Source organism: Cadophora gregata, assembly GCF_030347475.1.
Source record: "Cadophora gregata isolate MNR1 chromosome Unknown scaffold_15, whole genome shotgun sequence".
In the NCBI taxonomy this organism is placed as follows: Eukaryota; Fungi; Ascomycota; class Leotiomycetes; order Helotiales; family Ploettnerulaceae; genus Cadophora; species Cadophora gregata.
The window spans coordinates 891264-911203 of record NW_026695938.1 but is presented as its reverse complement, the minus strand read 5'-3'; the positions used below and the strand labels follow the sequence as shown (position 1 = coordinate 911203).

The 19940-nt window shown below is 49.1% G+C and overlaps 5 protein-coding genes across 7 annotated transcripts; 3 read left to right on the top strand and 2 right to left on the bottom strand.

Moving 5' to 3' along the window:
- The first annotated feature begins 731 nt into the window (after window positions 1–731).
- On the top strand, window positions 732–4713 carry ONS95_004914 (uncharacterized protein). Its single transcript, XM_058498294.1, has 3 exons — window positions 732–830; window positions 882–2035; window positions 2085–4713. Exons 2-3 carry the CDS (start codon window positions 1283–1285, stop codon window positions 4053–4055), a joined length of 2724 nt encoding a protein of 907 aa, XP_058351808.1. The 5' UTR covers window positions 732–830; window positions 882–1282; the 3' UTR covers window positions 4056–4713.
- On the bottom strand, window positions 4714–7052 carry ONS95_004913 (uncharacterized protein). Of its 2 annotated transcripts, none has more exons than XM_058498293.1 (3): window positions 6685–7052; window positions 6210–6635; window positions 4714–6159 (listed from the first exon to the last, which is right to left on the bottom strand). In XM_058498293.1, the coding sequence occupies exons 1-3, from the start codon at window positions 6739–6741 to the stop codon at window positions 4984–4986; spliced, it is 1659 nt and encodes a 552-aa protein (XP_058351807.1). In that variant the 5' UTR covers window positions 6742–7052; the 3' UTR covers window positions 4714–4983. The 2 variants fall into 2 exon arrangements, with proteins under 2 accessions (XP_058351807.1, XP_058351806.1); XM_058498292.1 differs by having other exon boundaries at window positions 4724–6159; window positions 6210–6628.
- A 127-nt stretch (window positions 7053–7179) lies between these two features.
- On the top strand, window positions 7180–10110 carry PRPF40A (PRP40 pre-mRNA processing factor 40). Its single transcript, XM_058498291.1, has 6 exons — window positions 7180–7386; window positions 7440–7594; window positions 7647–8688; window positions 8741–8857; window positions 8912–9646; window positions 9852–10110. The coding sequence occupies exons 1-6, from the start codon at window positions 7237–7239 to the stop codon at window positions 10002–10004; spliced, it is 2352 nt and encodes a 783-aa protein (XP_058351805.1). The 5' UTR covers window positions 7180–7236; the 3' UTR covers window positions 10005–10110.
- A 498-nt stretch (window positions 10111–10608) lies between these two features.
- Window positions 10609–13051, bottom strand: RLI1 (Fe-S cluster-binding ribosome biosynthesis protein). The gene is made up of 7 exons (XM_058498290.1): window positions 12875–13051; window positions 12768–12792; window positions 12675–12686; window positions 12215–12617; window positions 11904–12162; window positions 10780–11851; window positions 10609–10725 (listed from the first exon to the last, which is right to left on the bottom strand). Exons 1-7 carry the CDS (start codon window positions 12892–12894, stop codon window positions 10663–10665), a joined length of 1854 nt encoding a protein of 617 aa, XP_058351804.1. The 5' UTR covers window positions 12895–13051; the 3' UTR covers window positions 10609–10662.
- A 229-nt stretch (window positions 13052–13280) lies between these two features.
- On the top strand, window positions 13281–19172 carry ONS95_004910 (uncharacterized protein). 2 transcript variants are annotated; one of them, XM_058498288.1, is made up of 6 exons: window positions 13281–13486; window positions 13928–14349; window positions 14405–14431; window positions 14483–14576; window positions 14635–18550; window positions 18600–19172. In XM_058498288.1, exons 2-6 carry the CDS (start codon window positions 13969–13971, stop codon window positions 18775–18777), a joined length of 4596 nt encoding a protein of 1531 aa, XP_058351802.1. In that variant the 5' UTR covers window positions 13281–13486; window positions 13928–13968; the 3' UTR covers window positions 18778–19172. The 2 variants fall into 2 exon arrangements, with proteins under 2 accessions (XP_058351802.1, XP_058351803.1); XM_058498289.1 differs by having other exon boundaries at window positions 13281–14349.
- The last annotated feature ends 768 nt before the right edge of the window (window positions 19173–19940 follow it).

Below are 19940 nucleotides of genomic sequence, written 5' to 3'. Positions count from 1 at the left end.
TCTTCCGGATCCCTGGCCGACGACGGGGAAGTGCATGGCCCTGAGCCTGAGCCCGAATCTGAATCCTGATCCTCAGTTCTCAGTTCGGCTGCCGCGAAAAATACTGTTATCAGCTAGATAGGCATACTGTACGAGTAGGCTTCCAAAAGTTCATGCCTCCTACCGATGTGATTGTGATCTGCCCTTATGCCTTTATCGAACTGGGCTGCTTGAGGACGGGCATTGGACCATTGGTAGAGATGGCGAGCATCTCAGGGGCAGCGGCTGATCCGGCTGACCAGTGACAGTGAAGCATTCTTATGGAAGCTGGGAAGGCGAGGGCGAGGGCGAGTGTCCATCCCGGAAATTTGGTGGTAAGCGACGTGATAGGGTCCCCTGTCTCATCCTACCTACGGAAGTACGAAAGTACCTTACTGTAGGTAGGTAGCCAGCACCGTTGAGCGGAGGTGACTTGTCACTTGGGTGAGTCTAGCTTGAACCGGCCGCACCTTCAGGTCTCAGAGGCGCCGAGCCTGTGAGAAACCGGACTCTGGGGCTTCTGTAAGGGACCTAGATGGCCCCCCTGCCCCCTTCGAAGCCCCCCGTCGCCCCCGAAGCCCCCTAAATCAAGCCCGCCAGTGCTCGGTCCAGGTACCTACAGTAAATTTACCTGCCCACCAGGCTAGCGCCCTGCTGCCCAAGGTTGTCTTGCCTTTTGCCCTCCCCTCCCCTCCCCTCCCCTGCCCTGCCCTGCCCTGCCCTGCCCGGCCAGGCCAGGCCAGGCCAGGCCAGGACATCTCAAAGCAAGCCGAAGCCAAAACCTGCAAGTGCTGGCAGCGCAGCCCTGTACAGTAAGTACAGTAGTACAGTAGTCAGATTTGACTTTTCCTAACTAAATGTAGGCCGACTCTACGCAGTACTCTGTTGGCAGCGCGAGGGTGATTATGTTCTGTTCAGACTGTTCTCCAACGAGCCCGCACATATCTCCTATTATTGTCCAGAATCTCCTTGATCTGGATGTCGCCGTCGTCTTCCATTGCTTGCGTCTACAGTATCAATCTCGTATCTCGCATACATACATCCGTACATAAGATCGACGCGATTGGGACCTCGAAGTCAACATCACCCAAGCTCGTCCTCGGCCACCACATGTGCCGGACTATTCTGGGCCTCAACACCACCGTTACACTTTCTGGTCTAGTGACGACGGCGTACGGTCAGTTGCATCCACCAGTTGCACAACCGCCTGCTCTCTTCCACGCCCATATTTGAGGGCCACTCTCTACCCAGTGCTCGCGGGAAGATGCATCTGCAAACGGGCGGCAGCACGACAACGACCATGGCATACTCAGCAATTCCCCTCCCGGCTTCGCCCACCCTCACGAACCCTGATATGATTCTTCCCTATGGAGAATACGATTCCACCCCCTCACCTCCTCGACGCAAATATCGATCAGAAGCTGCGGGCGGGGATTGGGACGAGAATGGGCAAACCGACATGCATTTCTCAATTGGCCCTCCGCATGCCCATATGGGTCTCATGACCCCAACGACTCCGATAATATATGGCAATGGCACAATGTTGAGTGACATCGGCGAGGTCACTGAGGCAGAGAGTACACCGGGCCGGAGTAAGTTGCCCGGCCCAGCGGAGCGTAGATTGCTCAAAAAACAGCAACTGCAACAAGCGTCAGGAAGTAATACGCCTTTAGGGTCGAGTCCGACGATAGGTTATGCGGCGGTAATGAAACGGGCAAAGACAGGGACTCACCAGAGGAAAATATCTGTCGAATCAACGAGCACGGTCACCTCGGAGGGACAAGCGGCAGAGCTCTTCAAAGATTTTGATGATGGTGTTAGTGTAGATGATAGCGTATTTCAAGGGGACGATGAAGAGAGTGTTGCAGACTCCTATAGCGAGCAAGTAATTGCCTCGGAGACGCAGCGATTAGCTACTACAAATCACAGTGTTGGACAAGATGATGACCGAAATTCAAGCGCGGCTTTGAGCAGGAGGGCAGAACAAATCTTGCTGAACGCAAAGAAGAGATTAAATGTGAGTTGCGATTTTACTGTTGTTTTGGGACAAACTGACACGATTTCAGAACATGGAAGGTAACCTCACTCGTGCGCGAAGCTCTTTGTATACGATCCCTTCTGGGTCCTTATCATCAATTCACAGTAGCAGCCCTTTATCACGATCAACGCCATCTCCCCACGACGAGACAATGGTAACGGCGCTTGGTGTACCACCTTCGAAAATAAGACAATTGCATACCCCTAGAGAATCACCGGCTGCGAGTCCAAGGCATGCAAGGGTTGGTAGCGAAAACTCAGCACTATCTCCTCAACGAGTGGCACCCTTTCCAATTCCGTTCCCAGTTCGATCAGCTAGCGCAGCAGCTCGATATGTAAGAAATGATGGAAGCAAACGGTCACCACCGTTTGTTAAAGCCCCAGAAACACCACGGGAAGATGCCAGGGTGTCATCTCACCCTGGACTTTCAAGCTCCCTGAACAGAAATTCGCCTCCACATGCGCTCTTGGAGCCATTGGGCGAGAACGATGTTCCTGATTTTGAGGCAGACAGAGCCAGCACTAGATCCAGCGTGGACGGCTATCTGACTCCTAACGGGGAGCACCGAGGCTTAACTCGATCAGCATCTTCAATGCAAATGCGGGACCTCAAAGATCAGATGTCTGACTTGAAAGGCAGGCTTTCTGTCTTAAGGGATCGCGCTCGGGATGACACCATGAAACGACGTAGTTTGCAAAGTCTCAGGACGCCAAGTCCCTTCACAGCAGCTGAGCAGTGGTATGCCACCTCTAAGAACTACGGTGAACCGCTCAGTGCTGATGCGGGAATTGCTTCTTCTCCATGGAAAGGGTCACTGAACGGTGACGAGGCAAAGCAGGAAGAGATTGTGCACGCGCTCACGACGGACACACCTCAATATGCAGAATCGGACGTTACCAGCGTCTACGAAGATGTCAATGAGCACAGCTATGCTGTTGAGGTAGACGCAAACAACCACGAGCCTGGAATTCCGGAAGAAGACGAAGCAGCCGTTCCTGCTGAAGAATCACAGAAAGACGAACCTGTGGATGAGTACGAAGACGACTATAGTGAGGACATGGTCGATCATGAAGAAGCCGATGAGTACGAGAGCGATGCATCATTGTACCACGATTCTCTGACTACTCCAATATCGCATGAGGACCGGGAGGATGCGTTTGACTACGAGCATTTCTTTTTGCACAGCGCCATGGGAACCATTAGTCAACAAAGAATGGAGCGACGAGGCAGCACTGGAAGCTTCAGCTCTGAGGGATCTGTGGAGACTGTACAAGGACCGTCAATATCGAGCACAAAATCACCTGCGAGAGCTTCGTTGGGGCATTTCAGATCAGAGAGTACTGATTCCGTGTCTACTGTTGCTACTTTTGAAACAGCAACGGAAGGCAATGGATCAGAAAATGGAGATGAAGATGAGCGGCGTGACACTTTCGCAGTTCAACAAGTGGGAACATTATCAACACCTCGCTCAAATACAGCCACACCTCTCACCGCAAAGCGCTCCACGTTTGGTTCAGACGTCAAAAATTACCAGCCAGTGGACCGACAAGCATCACCAGATCGTCCGAGAAGACCCAGTTCAACCGGCCATGACCAGACTGAGAGAAATGGAAATAATGTCCATCGTCCGTCGATCGGCTCCTTCGAATCTTTCGGGTCAAACGGCACCACGCGAAGCTTCCCCCTGGTCAACAAGCCGAAAACCCAACAACACACAGCTAGCACGCCAGATTTCCGAGCCTCAAAGGAAATCGAGCCTTCGCTTCTAAGTGACTCCATGACATTAACAGATGGTATGAATGGCGAGCGACTCCAGCCGTCACCTGTCCACATGCTAGCTAGGGAGGATCAGATTCTCGTTGAGAGACTCGTGGCAAGTCTCGGCAAATGTGTCCTTGGACTACAAGAATCGGGACGTGCGAGCTACGATGGCAGGGTGTTCAGGCGTCGGTTGGACGCAGCAAGGAGAGTGCTGGAAGGAGATCAGGAACCGGTATAAGTGTTTCTCAAGAGAAGATTCCCAGTCAAACGTATATACGACACTATTCTTTTCTTTTTGTAGGGATATTGGGGACCGGCCAGTGGGTCAGGATCTGGCGTACCGATTTAGCATTTCGATCGATGACGAGAGCATTTCTTTTGTCTTTGGTAGGTCCAGGAGATATTCGACAATAGCACGGCGCATTCGAGGGCTTACCGACATCTCATTATTATGACTGCGCTGTTCAGCACAACACATGTTATTCTTTCGATCGAAATATAGGGACTGAGGCGCATATGGCAGGATTTCGGTGCGCAAAATGCTTGCTTCGTTTCTGGCATGTTTTGGCTTGCTACATATAATTTTTTGTTATGCTTTGATACCCAACTTGCTTTTTTAATTTATACTTAGACCCATGGGTGTATGGGACGGAGAAGGTTTTCCGAGCCTGGGAGGTGAGGAACCGGTACAGGAGAATTGGGGGAAAGGGAGTGGAGGAGCTTTGGATGTGGAAAATACGATATGAATTTAATTGAATGAGAAGGGGATGTGGTGGATTTACTTCGTGGCGGATGACTGTTGCTCGGTCCGTAGCTGAATGATAGTAGATTTCGTGGAGTGGAGATGAAGTCGATATTTAGTAAATGAATATCATTGCACGTACAAGACTTTGGCGATGACTTATTGTACTAATTGATTTTGGTAGAATGCTAATGATGCTATAGAAGAGTTTGATATGGGAAAGCACGCTCTGACTATGCTTGGAGCGTGAAGACGTTCAGGATTCAACATCGCAGATATCGCGGATATCGGGCGGATGGACAAGAATATTGAGTAGGTCAACATGTTCAACACCAAAGCACGAATCATATTCACAAAGGTTATATCTCACAATGGGACTTTGCGTAAAGATCACGCTCGTTCCATTGCAAGACGAATTTGTGCACTATGTCTCCTCTTTTAATGGTGACACAACAATACTCGGCAAGTCTTTGATATCAATATGCTCTTGCGTCCCCAGATCAATGACTCTCACAGCCTCAACGCCCACAATGCCAACCTTCAAAGCCATAAACTTCAGCTCAACATCATAGCAAGCCGAAGGAGCCAATAGTCCCACCCTCGTATCTGTGCTCAGACACACGATCTCCGTATCTTCCACCGCAGAGTTCTTTTGCATAGCGTAGATGATGTTCTCGTCAACAACAGCATCAGCAACTTTTGGGTCTTTTCGTGAGCCGCCGTAGCCTGTAGATGGAGGGCGCGTGATGCGGGTTTCTGTGCGGCGTCGCTTAGGAATGACGAGGAGTGCAAGTTTGCGAGGGCGATCGGACCTATTGACTATGAAGACTGACCAGGTGAAAGGGATACCTGGGTAGACTGGGCTATCGATACCAGGGCCAGTGAAAGTCATTGTAACGCCAAAGTCCGGGATGGAAGAGTTTCGCTGGTGACGAGTAGTAATGTCTATTGATGGGAGGGCATCAGGCCTGCTTACAGCGAGCGAGGAAGCTGTTGCTTCCAAAGTGGAGCCGATGGAGAGTTGGGCTGGGCGATGAGGGCGTTGGATCGGTTGCGTGGGGTTTCCAAAACCTGGATTTACTGGGGGGGTGAAATCTAGGGAGGTGCTCCATTGCATTTTTATGTTTGGTTGGCAGACAGACGAGAGGTTAGCAGTTGCTTGGATGGAGATCTCGAGACTGCGGACTTGGGATCGGTTGGTTGCGTCTAAATCGTCTGGAGAAAGACGGTAGAGGAATGTGATGTCGTCTTGCGGGAGTGACGTTATGGGTAAGGTCATGCATGAAACAGCGTTCAGGTCATCGACATTTCCACCCATGATTTTGAGGTCGACCTTTTCAAGTGTCACTTCGCAGTTGACGAACGGAGTGATATCGACATCGATTGAGGCTATTACTGTTGGGTTGCTGGGCGTGGTGTTCGGCCTAGCATACCTTACTCGGGCATTGATAGCTGGTACGACTTTGATTGACTGCCGCGAGATATTCTTGAGCGGGCGTATCGTGTCTCTGGTAATCTGAGATGTTGGAGCAACTCGAGATACCCTCAGTGCAGACAAGCGGGGTTTGATGCCACCCATAGCTGGGTCATCACTAAAGGCCTAGACTGTGTGAGCAACGGAGTAATAATGATCTCCTGGGTTTGACATACTTCCAATAGATTAATAGCGGACGGAACCTGGCTAGGTAGGTATTCTTCTCTTAAAGTGGAACATTGTACCTGCTGAGCAGGCTTTAAATTTGCTGTTGCCGAGAAAACAATAGATGGATTTTGTAGACGCAGTCTAGGTCTGACTAGGTGTGCTGGCATCTTCCACACGATCAAAATGTGTCCTTCACCAGCATTGGGGTCCGTCTCGTCTGGTCCCTGGACAACAATCAACGGATCCTCACTGTCCTGGACAGAGCCATTGTATATGATTTCCTGGCCAGGTGGGCTAGTGCTGCCATCCACTCTGGAATTGATAACTTGCGCTTCAAGATTTATCACTAGCCTTCCTAGATATGATCGCAGCGTTCTTTCGTCGAAGTATGAAGTTTGAAGAACAACGTAGACGCTGACCGTTTCATCTAGGATCTATGAATGAGTAAGATATATGACTTTGCAAGAGATAGGGATTACTAACCAAAGAATAGAGCTTGCCGTTGTGGAATAGATGCAAGTGGAGAATCGCTCCCCTCATCCAATCGTTCCACCGAACCACTCAAGACCTCCTCGATATTCAGGTTGCTTGCAGCTGGTACTATTGTGTCCAAGATAGAGCTTTCGACAAACTCTAAGCTACCACGAGGCCGGGCCTCCTCGGTATCGAACTCCTCCATCATCTTGTTGGATTAAGGGTACGGAAATCAATTGGTCAGTGCAATTTGGCACCTATAGCGTCGTTTTGCCAGAAATTCCCTCAGCTATTTAATGGTGAAGCAGTGAAGCATGTGACCTGTACCTTCTACATGCTGTTAGGTGAATCAATTTTTGAAGTGATCGAGTAAGCTGCTGGCGCTTGATGGAGTTGAAGTCAACAATTACTCGGAACAACAAAATTCCGGGATCAGCTCGAGAATCGCGCTAGCGAATTTGGAGATCAATCTAGCTCTACTACCTACCTGTTTCCCCCAGACTGCTTCGATTCTCGTCACCACCCTCATTTTGCAAGAATAATATTGCATCACTTCATGCAATGAATGTAACCAATGGTCTCAACGGCCACGCCGTGGCGCCAGTTCTATGGTCAGAGGCCCGAAATGCTGAAGGTCGAGTTTATTATTACAATACAATTACGAAAGCTACGCAATGGACCAAGCCAGAGGAGTTGATGACCCCCGCAGAGGTGAGATCTGTAAAAGGCTCATATAATCATCAAATACTAACATATCAATGTAGCGTGCTCTTGCAAACCAGCCTTGGAAGGAGTATACGGCGGAAGGAGGACGCAAATACTGGTATAACACGGAAACTAAGCAGAGCTCATGGGAGATGCCAGATGTCTATAAGGAAGCTCTTTCCAAAGAAGCTGCTGTACCTACACCCGTTGCACCGTGAGTAGAGCCCTCTCATAATGCGCTGTGGCGTATGCTGATAGTATTCCAGAGCCCCTACATTTGTCGCTGGTGGAGGGTTTTCTGCAGCACAATTTGACAGCCCAAGAGACAGAGAGCCTCTAGGAGAAGCCCGCCAAATTGCGTATGGAAATGATGTTAATGGAAGCCGCGCGCAAGTTTTCGTTCCTGCAAACACTGACCCTGACTACTCTACCTTTGAAGAGGCAGAGGCAGCATTCCTAAAGCTATTGCGCCGGCAAAATGTCGACCCGAATTGGACATGGGAACAAACTATGCGATCCATTATCAAAGACCCCCAATACCGCGCCCTCAAAGATCCGAAAGATCGTAAGACGGCATTCGAGAAGTATGCGGTTGAAGTACGAGCTCAGGAAAAGGATCGAGCAAAGGAGAGAATCGAAAAGCTCCGCAAAGATTTTGCTACTATGCTGAGAAGCCATCCAGAGATCAAGCACTACACCCGCTGGAAGACAGCGCGCCCAATAATCGAAGCAGAGACCATCTTCCGCTCTGCAAAGGATGACGACGAGCGGCGCCAATTATTCGAAGATTATATCATCGAGCTGAAGAAAGCCAATGTCGAGCGAGAAGCCACTTCGCGACGTGCGGCAATGGATGAGCTCGTGGATATTCTGAAGCAACTCGATCTGGAGCCATACACAAGATGGTCGGAGGCACAAGGTATCATCCAATCCAACTCAAGATTCCAAGGTGATCAGAAATTGAAGTCACTCACAAAGTCTGATATGTTGACTGCTTTCGAAAACCACATTAAGTCTCTTGAAAAGGCCTTCAATGATGCTCGCCAACAGGAGAAGAACATGAAGTCTAGGAGGGAGCGCCAGAATCGGGATCGTTTCCTAGCCCTCCTACACGAACTCAAGAACAGTAACAAAATTAAAGCTGGATCAAAGTGGAGTCAAATCCACCCTTTGATTGCCCAGGACGACAGGTATCAAGCCATTCTTGGCCAACCAGGCTCCAAACCAATCGATCTGTTCTGGGACATGGTTGAGGAGGAGGAGCGTGCTCTTCGCAGCACTCGAAATGATGTCTTGGACGTGCTTGATGTAAACATCCCTCACAAATTCCTTGGAACTTACAGGCTAATGGTCATCTCAGGACAAGCGATTTGAGATCCAGACGAAGACTACCTTTGAGGAGTTCCTTGCCTTGATGCAAAATGATCGACGAACTGCTAACATTGATCGAGACGCTTTATCACTGATCTTCGAGCGCGTGAGTCTTACGCCCCTCCACCCGGCAATTTCCTCACGTTCTAATAATCTATAGCTACATGAAAAGGTATCTCGCCGTACTGAAGCTGACAACGTTCAGCTGGAACGTCAGCAGCGTCGTGCTGTTGATGCTCTCAGATCTTTTATCAAGCATCTAGAACCACCTATTCGTATTGATGATACTTTTGAGAGGATTCGACCTAGGGTTGAGAGATCTGAAGAGTATGTTGCACTCCCCTCTGACGAGCTTCGACGCTCTGCATTCGACAAGGTTATCAGGCGCTTGAAGGAGAAGGAAGAAGATGCAGAGAGGGATCGTCTCAAGCGACGAGATCGTACTTCAGTGGACAGACCAACACATCGTGATAGAGACAGAGGTGAGAGATCACATCGTAGAAGAACCCGCAGCCCCGAACCAGATGCCTATGAGGCCGATAGGCGCAAAGCAATTGCCGATCGGGAGAAGAACTATCGAAAGACAAGCGCTGCAGACACTTTACTGTCTCCAGGCCGTCGTGACCGAGGAGAGCGAGATCGCGATCGTGAGCGTGACCGAGACTTTGACCGCGATCTTGACAGACCTCATCGTAGCCGCCGGGAGGAAGCATCCAGTCATTATGATCGAGAGCGGAGGGATCGGGAGAGCGAAAGGGAGAAGCTATATCGAAAGAGAGGAGATCCCAGGGGAAGCATCGATGAGTTGCCGTACGGTGACGAGAGACCGAGTGCAAATCGGCGACGAAGAGCTGATAGTGACGTGGAAAGTGCTGACAGCGCGCGGGTTGCAAAGGTTCGTCGTGTTTCCAATTGTGTCAGCAAGCCATAATGCAATATCTCAGAACTAGGGTGTATCATGGATCGGCTAAGCCCTTTCCCTAATTGATATACCTAAGTCATGGAATCGCTCGTCTTTTGGCACCAGAAAAAAGATGCTATGTCCTTCAACTTAGGGCTGTAATGAGCATTCCTGATTGTGAATCTGACGAGCAAAATAGAGATCGAGAAGAGAGATTACACCCCGTGAGCGAACCCCAATCCCTCCACGTGAACGGCGTCACAGGACTAGGACACCACCGGCTCCTATACCAGTGAAAGAGGAACCGGCTGTTCATTCCGGCAGCGAAGAGGGCGAAATAGAAGAGGAGTGATGAGCGTAATATGAGTAGTGGGAATTCGTATTTAAATCTACTTGTACTGTATGTATCGCGACCACACCATCAAAAACTCTCGAGGCATGATGACTTTGGCAGGCAGGGTTAGTTAGTGAACACGATTCTGGGAGAGCACGTGTTTGCGACCAGGGATGAGAAATCGAGGGTTTGACTTCAAGGTTGTGACTTTTCTCGGTGTGTATTCTACTCTCCTATCAAGTCGTAATATTGGTTATTCTGCGAGCATTTAACCTCGTCGCAAAGAATCTCATGCAATCAATGAATGAATCATCTGAATAAAGTCGTTTCAAAAAATGCCATCGCTCGTTCCGCCATCCTGTTTTCTTTGGGTGTCCACTCATAATACACCTGACGGCAGTTATCCACTTTGCCGTTGCCCCCTCAATCTACCATGATACGCTGCCTACGCGTGATACAATGTTCAAAGAGAAATGTCAGCAAACCATCGTAGGACCAGGACAACAGGGAAATAAACTGCCGTCGCCATCGTTAGCCGTCCGGCTCCTCTTCCTCGGAAGCAGCCTTTTCCTCATCTAATCCCTGACCCGCTTGCCCCTTCTCATTTGATGCTGTTCCTTTGACGCCTGGCAATGCATGATTCGAAGGGAGTATTTGTTCATTTGAGTTGCCGGTTTCAACTAGATTTTGCTGCTGCAGCAGCCGGCTCCTTGGTAGCTGCATCGTCCTCCAAGAAGAACTGAGATATATGTTAGCAAACAACAGATATCTTTCACAAATGGAGAGAACATACATAGTTGCCATTCAACTTTTGCTCTTGGTCCAATTGTGAATTCAACTTGTTGATACGAGGTCTGAAGTTGGTAGGATCACGTCTGAAGGTGACGTCAAGGTTCTTCAAGAACTTGTTGCAACCAGTGAGCAATGACTCTGGTGTGTTAGCACGAGCATTGATTCCAGGTGCACCGTCAAAGACAATAACTCGATCGGCAAGATAGGTAGCCATGATAAAATCGTGCTCAACAACGAAAGCTGTCTTCTTGGAGTGCATGATGAACCTTTTGATAACCCGGGCCGCAATGATACGCTGCTCGGAATCTAGGTAGGCTGAAGGCTCATCGATGAGGTAGATGTCAGCCGGAAGACCAAGAGCAAGGACGATAGCAACGCGTTGCAATTCTCCACCGGAGAGTGTCTTGACTTCTTGATCAATGAACTCATCAAGCTTCAGCGGCTTGACCACATCAGTCTGAAACTGTGGCAGGAGGAAGGCGGTCTTGATCTTCTTGAAAAACAGTTGTCGAACCGTACCCTCAAACTTTGGCGTGATCTTTTGAGGCTTCATGCTGACCTTCATACCTGGGACTTTTTGGTTGCCGTCCGGTTGAATGGCACCAGCGAGGAGTTTACAGAAAGTGGTCTTTCCAGTTCCGTTCTCGCCCATCATAACAATGATCTCGGAATCAGTGAAGTCACCATCCTTGATCTCCAGGTGGAATCCCCCGAGGGTCTTCTCCATAGAGGGGTAGGTGAAAGCACGGGACCGGTCAGCCATAAACTCATCTGCTGCCTCAGCAATTCGGAAAGTGAGAGACTCCTCCCTGAAACGCAAGTTTTCAGTTGGAATGTTGCCATCTAGGAAGATGTTGATACCTTCGCGGACGGAGGCTGGAAGAGTGACAACACCATAGACTGCAGGCTTTCCGTAGAGGACACAGATGAAGTCGGACAGATAATCAAGTACCGAAAGATCGTGCTCAACACAAATAACGTAGTCGTCTGGTCGAAGAAGGGATCGGATGACCTTGGCAGCGCTCAATCGCTGCTTAACATCGAGGTAGGATGAAGGCTCGTCGAACATGTAGCTGCAAATATTTAGTTAGACTTTGCACTTGGGGGACGATCGGCGGAGCTTACACATCAGCTTGCTGCACACAGACAGTTCCAATGGCAAATCTTTGGAGCTCTCCTCCAGAAAGAAGGTTGATATCACGGTCCATGATGTGGTTCAACTCAAGAATGTCTAGTACCTCATCCAAATTGTCCAAACTCGAGTTTGCCTCAATTAAAGTTCGGACGGTCTTGTCGGCGCCTCTGACAGCCTTTGGAATGCGGTCGACATACTGAGGCTTCACGATTGCCTTCAAGTCATCTTCGAGGATTTTGGTGAAGTAATCTGAAACGATATTAGCACGTATGAAAAGCCAAAGATGCTTGCGGGCAAGTACTCTGCAATTCAGAACCACGGAAGTGCTTGATCACATCTTGCCAGTCTGGAGGATTGTCATATCTTCCCAAATTGGGTTTCAGCTTTCCGCTCAAGATCTTAAGAGCCGTACTCTTTCCAATACCGTTGGAACCAACCAGACCCAAAACCTGTCCTGGGCGCGGGGTGGGCAATCGATGGAGCTTGAAGCTGTTGGCCGAGTATCGATGGGTGATCTGGGACTCAAGATTTGTTGGCAGATTGATGATGTTGATGGCACCGAAGGGACATTTCTTCGGGCAGATACCACATCCAATGCAAAGACTCTCCGAAATAAAGGCGATTTTTGATTCTGGAGTGACCTCGATACAGAGACGTCCACTTCGCACAACCGGACAGGATTTCTTGCATTCTTGTCTACATTTCTATTTCGACGCTTAGTTTGTAATTCGTAGTATGTTGAAGACAATAAGAGGCTGTACCTTGGGCTTGCACTATATTGTGAAGGCACTTTGTTAGCATTGGACCTGCTTCATAGCGGGGTTGTGGTGGGGTAGGGCTCGTGGCAATCGTACCTTGTCAGTGCTGATGATGGCAATACTATAATGAATTTTTGTCAGTCTACGGCCTCCAAAGTGCTTCAGCGTCTGCGAGACGATACATCTCTGGGTCTTAGCCGTACCGGGTGAGTTTGTCCGACATCTTGCTGCTTTGGCGCTATGCGCTATGCGCTCGAATTTTGGGATCTCTTTGTGGGATTCGGTTTGAAAGAGGGTGCGTGCTGTTTGGTGACGGGCCAGGCTGTTGCTCCTTTGCAGAGCGGTGTGCGGATAGCCTGCTGGTGGTGGAGAGGCACAACGACGTGTAGCTGGCGACGACTTGTTCCTGTGCAAATTCAAGATTCTCTAAAGACCGTCATTCGAGAGAGTAGGGTAGGTATTTGGGTCGAATGACAAGAGCCAATTTGGTCGTTCCTCATTGGTCCGTCGGCGCACCCAGCACCCCAGCCCCGACCACTAAGCGAGGCTTTGGCTTCGACTGCACTTGCACCGGCCCAACTACTGGACTACTGGTACTGCACCAACTGTCCCGTCCAGCCCAGCCCAGTCCAGTGCCCCGTAGCCCGTAGCCTGTAGTGCCGTACCCTTCACTCGTCAGTCCTGAGCCTCATTCAATGTCACATCTCGAGACCTCCACCACCGCCAAATCCAACGGCCAGCATATTTCCTCATTACTTTCGTTATTCGACTACAATTAACTCTCTGTCTCTCGGGGGGCCACTTTTCACTGGCTTGTAAGTGATTTCCAATTTCTGAACTGTCTCTTGCCCGCAAAGCTGCCCTTCAAGCTGCTGCTCGCCTGCCTTCTCAAGAATACACGTACCGGATGGTATACTTCGAAGAATTCAAACCGGAACGCGGTCCTAACTTGCTCCTGATGTATCTACGACCTCTATAGATGCGATCGACGATTTGCGAAACTTTGTGCGTCCTCGCACATTCCCTAGCATCCCTCAGTCAATCGAAAAGCATCATCAGCCCTATTTCAAATTTATCCCCAAACTCCTCGATATGCGCCGGCGATATTCAGACAATATTTGAAGAAGCCATTGTTATGGTTGATATGGGTTCCGGATCGCCTCCTTGTGCTCTGGGCCGTCTGATGGCTTTTGGGACTCTGGCGTCACAGCAAAAGTCGAGTTTTTGGCATCAAATGCTAACTTCGTCGTCCTCAGCCCCACCGCCGCCGACAACACCCCTCGACAGAACACTTTCAATGTCTTTATCTAATGGGAACGATACTCCGATGGAGGGTCCTGCTCTTACGAACGATGATGCCCCTTACGATAGCACATCAGAGCTCTCTGACGTGGCCAACCCCCCCATAGTCGACGAACTTTCCCCGGCGACCTCCTCGAACCACCAGTCTGAGTTTGGAGCTCAAGACACAGATGCTTCCGATTCTGCTGCAGAGGCCCAAGATGAATCCGATGATGCCGACTTCGACATGGAGGACAGCCCACCAGAAGCTCCCACAACTACTGCACGCGAGGAACGATCCACGTCCACGGAGTCTCGTCGTCCCGCTAAGAGGAAGCTACCGGCAGAAGACGAGCACATATTGGCCAATCCAGAATTGTATGGTCTGCGGAGAAGTGTGAGTTATGTTGGAGGTTGCCAGTGGGGAGAAGTGAACTAATTTCTTCTGCTAGGGTCGCCCTGTCCAACAACGGACCATCGTGAGTATACCACTATGTCAACTGGAAGGTAAATATACTGATTCTCGTCAGATTGAGTCCGATGATGAAAACGATGATGATTCCGAATCTGATGTCGTGCCTGTTCATCGAACCAAGCGAAGGAAACAGGAACGTTCTCAGCCTTGTATGTACTTTCATTGCTGTCCCCTCGCCGGCGCCGATAACTAATTAGCACTTTTCAGCATCGAAACGCGAGACACCAATGCTACGCTCGGCTTCCGTATCCGACTCCGATTCCGATACATATGGAGGCGCGCGAGCTCGAACAGCTACGAAGAAGAATCGTCGTCGCCAGCTAGAATCTGGCAACCTTGCACCTGTGTATCAGGAGAAACGATGGAATAGTCGAAGAGCTGCTCAAGTTACAGCTGGGGCTTATCAAGAAAGTGACGCGGAACTGGAGGACGAGTCTGAGTTGATGACCCCCAACCATTGGCCTGGAGACCAAGTCGAAGACAATACTCCATATATTGACACCGTCCTGAAGCATCGGCTCAAGGACGGTCAGGACATCAACAAAGAAGACTTGGGTCGAGACGACTTTGAATACTTTATCAAGTGGCAGGGCAAGTCTCACTACCATGCAACTTGGGAAACCACCACTTCTTTAACGGGCATGCGCGGCTTCCGTCGACTTGAGAACTATTATCGAAAGATTGTACTCGAAGACATATGGATAGCGCGTGGTACTGATATACCCCCAGAGGAAAGAGAGAAGTGGATGTTAGACCGTGAGCGCGATTCGGATGCTCTTCTTGATTACACCAAAGTCGAGCGTGTCATCGGCACACGAGATGGCGAGGAGGAGACTGAGTACTTCGTCAAGTGGAAAGGCCTCTATTACGAATCCTGTACTTGGGAAGTGTCATCACTCGTCAGTGACATTGCGCAGGATGCTATCGACAAGTTCCTGGACCGTACGTCCCGGACTTTGGTATCCAGCAAGGAGGAAACAAACCCAAATACTCGCGGGCCTCATGTGCCAATTCGAGAGCAGCCACCATACATCAAGAATGGACAACTTCGAGACTTCCAGATTACTGGCCTCAACTTCTTGGCTTACAACTGGTGTAAGAATAAGAATGTCATCCTTGCAGACGAGATGGGATTGGGAAAGACAGTGCAAACAGTATCTTTCATGAACTGGCTCCGACATGATCGGCACCAAGAAGGACCCTTTCTAGTCGTTGTTCCTTTAACAACTATCCCGGCATGGGCGGATACTTTCGAATATTGGTCTCCAGACGTCAACTATGTCATTTACAATGGCAAGGAATCATCTCGAAGCATCATCCGCGAGTATGAGTTGTTCTCTGACGGCAATATCAAGAAGCCCAAATTCAATGTTCTGCTTACATCGTACGAGTATATTCTTACAGATGCGACTATCTTGTCCCAAATCAAATGGCAGTTTATGGCAGTTGATGAAGCACACCGTTTGAAGAACCGAGAATCTCAACTATACCAGAGACTACTCGACTTCAAAGCCCCTAGCCGATTGTTAATTACGGGAACGCCAGTCCAAAATACTCTCGGAGAGTTGTCCGCTCTGATGGACTTTCTCATGCCGGGTGAATTGGACATTGAGGAGGATATGGACTTGACCGAAGAAGCTGCTGGTGAAAAGATCGCTGCCCTCACCAACAAGATCCAACCCTACATTCTGCGCCGTACGAAACAAAAGGTCGAGAATGACTTGCCTCCGAAGAGCGAGAAGATCATTCGAGTTGAGCTGTCCGATGTGCAGTTGGATTACTACAAGAATATTCTTACGAGAAATTACGCTGCACTCAACGAAGGCGGCAAGGGCCAGAAGCAATCCCTTCTGAACATCATGATGGAATTAAAAAAGGCCAGCAATCACCCTTACATGTTTCCCAACGCTGAGGATAAGATTTTGAAAGGAAGTGATCGACGCGAAGACCAGCTGAAGGGATTGATTGCTAGCAGTGGAAAGATGATGCTCCTGGATCAACTCCTTACCAAGCTCAAGCGCGATAATCACCGTGTTTTAATATTCAGCCAAATGGTGCGGATGCTTGATATTCTAGGCGACTACCTGCAACTTCGAGGCTATCAATTCCAACGCCTGGACGGTACCATTGCTGCTGGTCCTCGCCGAATGGCGATTGATCACTTCAATGCCGATAACAGCAACGACTTCTGTTTCCTTCTTTCTACCCGAGCTGGTGGTCTTGGAATCAACCTGATGACCGCTGACACTGTTATCATCTTCGATTCCGATTGGAACCCTCAAGCAGATCTGCAAGCTATGGCTCGTGCCCATCGTATTGGGCAGAAGAAACCTGTCAGTATCTATCGACTGGTCTCGAAAGAGACTGTCGAGGAAGAGGTTCTAGAGCGAGCTCGTAATAAGCTTATGCTCGAATTCATCACAATTCAAAGAGGCGTAACTGACAAAGAAAAGAAGGAACTAAGAGAAAAGGCGGTTAAGGCTGGCAAGATTGATGACCCCAAGTCCTCTGATGACATCTCTAGGATTCTCAAGCGTAGAGGACAGAAGATGTTCGAGCAGTCTGGAAATCAAAAGAAGCTGGAAGAACTCGACATTGACGCAGTACTGGAGAATGCCGAGGAACATAAGACCGAGGTTCCAGAAGGCATGGTTGCTGATGGTGGTGAAGACTTCTTGAAGAGTTTCGAATACACGGATGTTAAGATCGACCTCGAGTGGGATGACATCATCCCCAAAGATCAGCTCGCGGAAATCAAGGCGGACGAGGAGAAACGCAACCACGAAGCATACCTCGCTCGGGTCGTCGAGGAAAATGCGCCTCGCAAAGCCACCAAAAAGAATACTGCTGAGATTGAGAGAGAACAGCGCCTTGCCAAGAAGAGGGAGCGCGACCAAGCAAAGCAGGATGAACTCGATGAGAAGAGAGAGGCACAGGCCAATCGTGCTGATCCTAAGAGAGAATTAAATGAAAAGGAGGCAAGAAATCTGTTCCGAGCATTCCTCCGTTATGGGTCTATTGAGGAACGCAGAGACGAGCTCATAAAAGATGCGCGTCTAGTAGGCCGAGATCTTGACCTTCTTCGAGCAACCATAAAAGCTATCACGGATGAAAGCGATAGAAGATTGAAGGAGGATGCCGCCAGAATCGAAGCTATGGAGCGCGAAACAAACAAGCCTCTCACGAAAAAAGACAAGAAGGCTGTTCTGTTCGATTTTCTTGGGGTGAAAAGACTCAATGCGGAGACCGTTATTGAACGTCCAGGCGAAATGATGATGTTGAAGGAGATCATCAATGCCACCTCAGACTTTAAGAACTTCCGAGTCCCTGACGCATCCAAGGCTGCTCACTATTCCTGTGATTGGGGTGCCAGAGAGGACGGCATGCTACTTGTTGGTATCCACAGACATGGCTATGGTGCGTGGGTTCAAATCAGAGACGATACAGATCTCGGCCTGAAGGATAAGTTCTTCTTGGAAGAGCATCGTGTCGACAAAAAGGAAGAACGAAACAAGGGAGAAGAGAAGGTTGCAAAAGCTCCTGGTGCTGTTCATCTTGTTCGTCGAGCCGACTATCTTCTGTCAGTTTTGAAGGCCAAGTATTCCGACAATCAAGCTGCTAAGCGGGCTGTGGAGAATCACCATCGGAACAACAAGAAGCACGACCGCATCAATGGCCACCGACGCACCGATACCCGCGGCTCTGTTTCTGCGTCACCTGCTCCTTCAGCAAGAAAACCTCATCGTGTCCCCGAGTCTCATCATAGTCGAGACAGAGATAGAGACATCGAATCACGCCGCTATGGTGACTCAAGTACCCCGAAGCCTGATCTCAAAAGAAAGCATAGTGCACCAGAGGATAATCGGCATCATGATCGTCATTCGAAACCTCGAAAGTCCGAGAATGGGCACTCAAAATCCGTCGAAGAGCAAGATTCCATGCTTCGCATGATCTTCAAACCCATCAGGGATAGTTTAAAGCGCGTGCAGTCTGCTACTAAGGATCGCATAAATTCGCAGAAAGAACGTGCCAGTGTCATGAAGGCTGAACTTATAGTGATTGGGAATTTCATTGAGAATTTGGCTCGAGAGGAAGAGGGGAAGAATCTCAAGCAAAGCTTTTGGTAGGTGATTCCTGCAACAATGAAGGGAGCATAGCTAATTAAAACGTAGGGAATATGCTGCTGGCTTTTGGCCTCAACCAGCGGATCCCACGAAAGCTGCTTCTGGGTCGAAATTAGAGGCCATGTATACAAAGATTACTACCACAAAGACTGAAAGCAAGGATGGCAATGGTCTCTCTGCGGCGCCAATCACCAACGGATCAGCTGCTGCAACCATTAAGGGTTAATTTCCTATACGTCGGATTTTTTGGCACCATTGCGTTGGCGTTAATTTGTATTTATTCCCCTCAAAATGGGGACACACTGGGCTGGGACTGCATTGTCGAGCGGCTGGAATCATTGCATCAACCGGGCGTAGCTGTTATCATGCTTTAGAGTGGCGTATCATGCTCTTGGTTGGAGTCTCGGAGGTTTATTGAGCATACGTATGGGGTATTTCTATCAAAAAGTCATGGCTATGACAATATCCATTGGACTAAGAATAAGTCCGGTAGGGCAACGTTGAGATATGTTAACATTGAAAAGCGGTACCTTTGCTTATGACAGGGAGGGAGATACCTATGGAGTCATTCGTCTTATACACAAGCAAATAGGCACCACAACTTATCTACTCTCCTAGATATATCATGGTCCCTACTGCAAACCTTGAGTGAGAAATTACAAATACTGATGAGACTGATTAAATGTTGGATACAGGTACATTGAAGAACTGCTTGGTCCTCAGAGGCCACCATCGCTTCTTCTAGCTCAAAGTGAGCAAAGCTAGTGCATAGTGGCAAATCATTGGCGAGGACCAACTGTCACTTCAAAATTTACAGCTTCCACTAATATGTTCCCGCCTAGTGAGTCGACTTCCAGTTGTTCCCAAGCATGAGAAGAAAACCATAACCACCCTCCATTCTAATTACGCCCTATCATTGCCTCGAATTTCTCCAGTTTCTACATCCAAATACCTTTGTTTGGTTGCACAAATCGCTTTCTACCCACAACATTCACAGCCTCCATAACACTTATGACACTTATGCTACCCTTGGCTCCATCCTTCTCCATCCTTCATCAAGTACCGGTCCAACAAACTCCATGGCTAGCTCGACCAACCTTTTTTTTCGGCCGTTGCAGACCAGTTATGAGAACCATAGCTTGATCACTGCTCCTATTTAGGTACAGGACTATGGCGCACAAGAGGGAACCGATGTTCACTTTGGGGCTTGTGATGCTCTTGCATGGTTTGAGCGAAGCTTCTAGTGAAGGTGAGGTTGACTGACAGACTGGGAAGGTAGGTAAGAAGTGCTTGGAGACGATGATTTGGATTGGCGGAGCCAAGTGGTATTTTTGCTTAGCAATTTAGAATATTGTCCGAGTGACCACAATAGATGACTCCGATGTACGG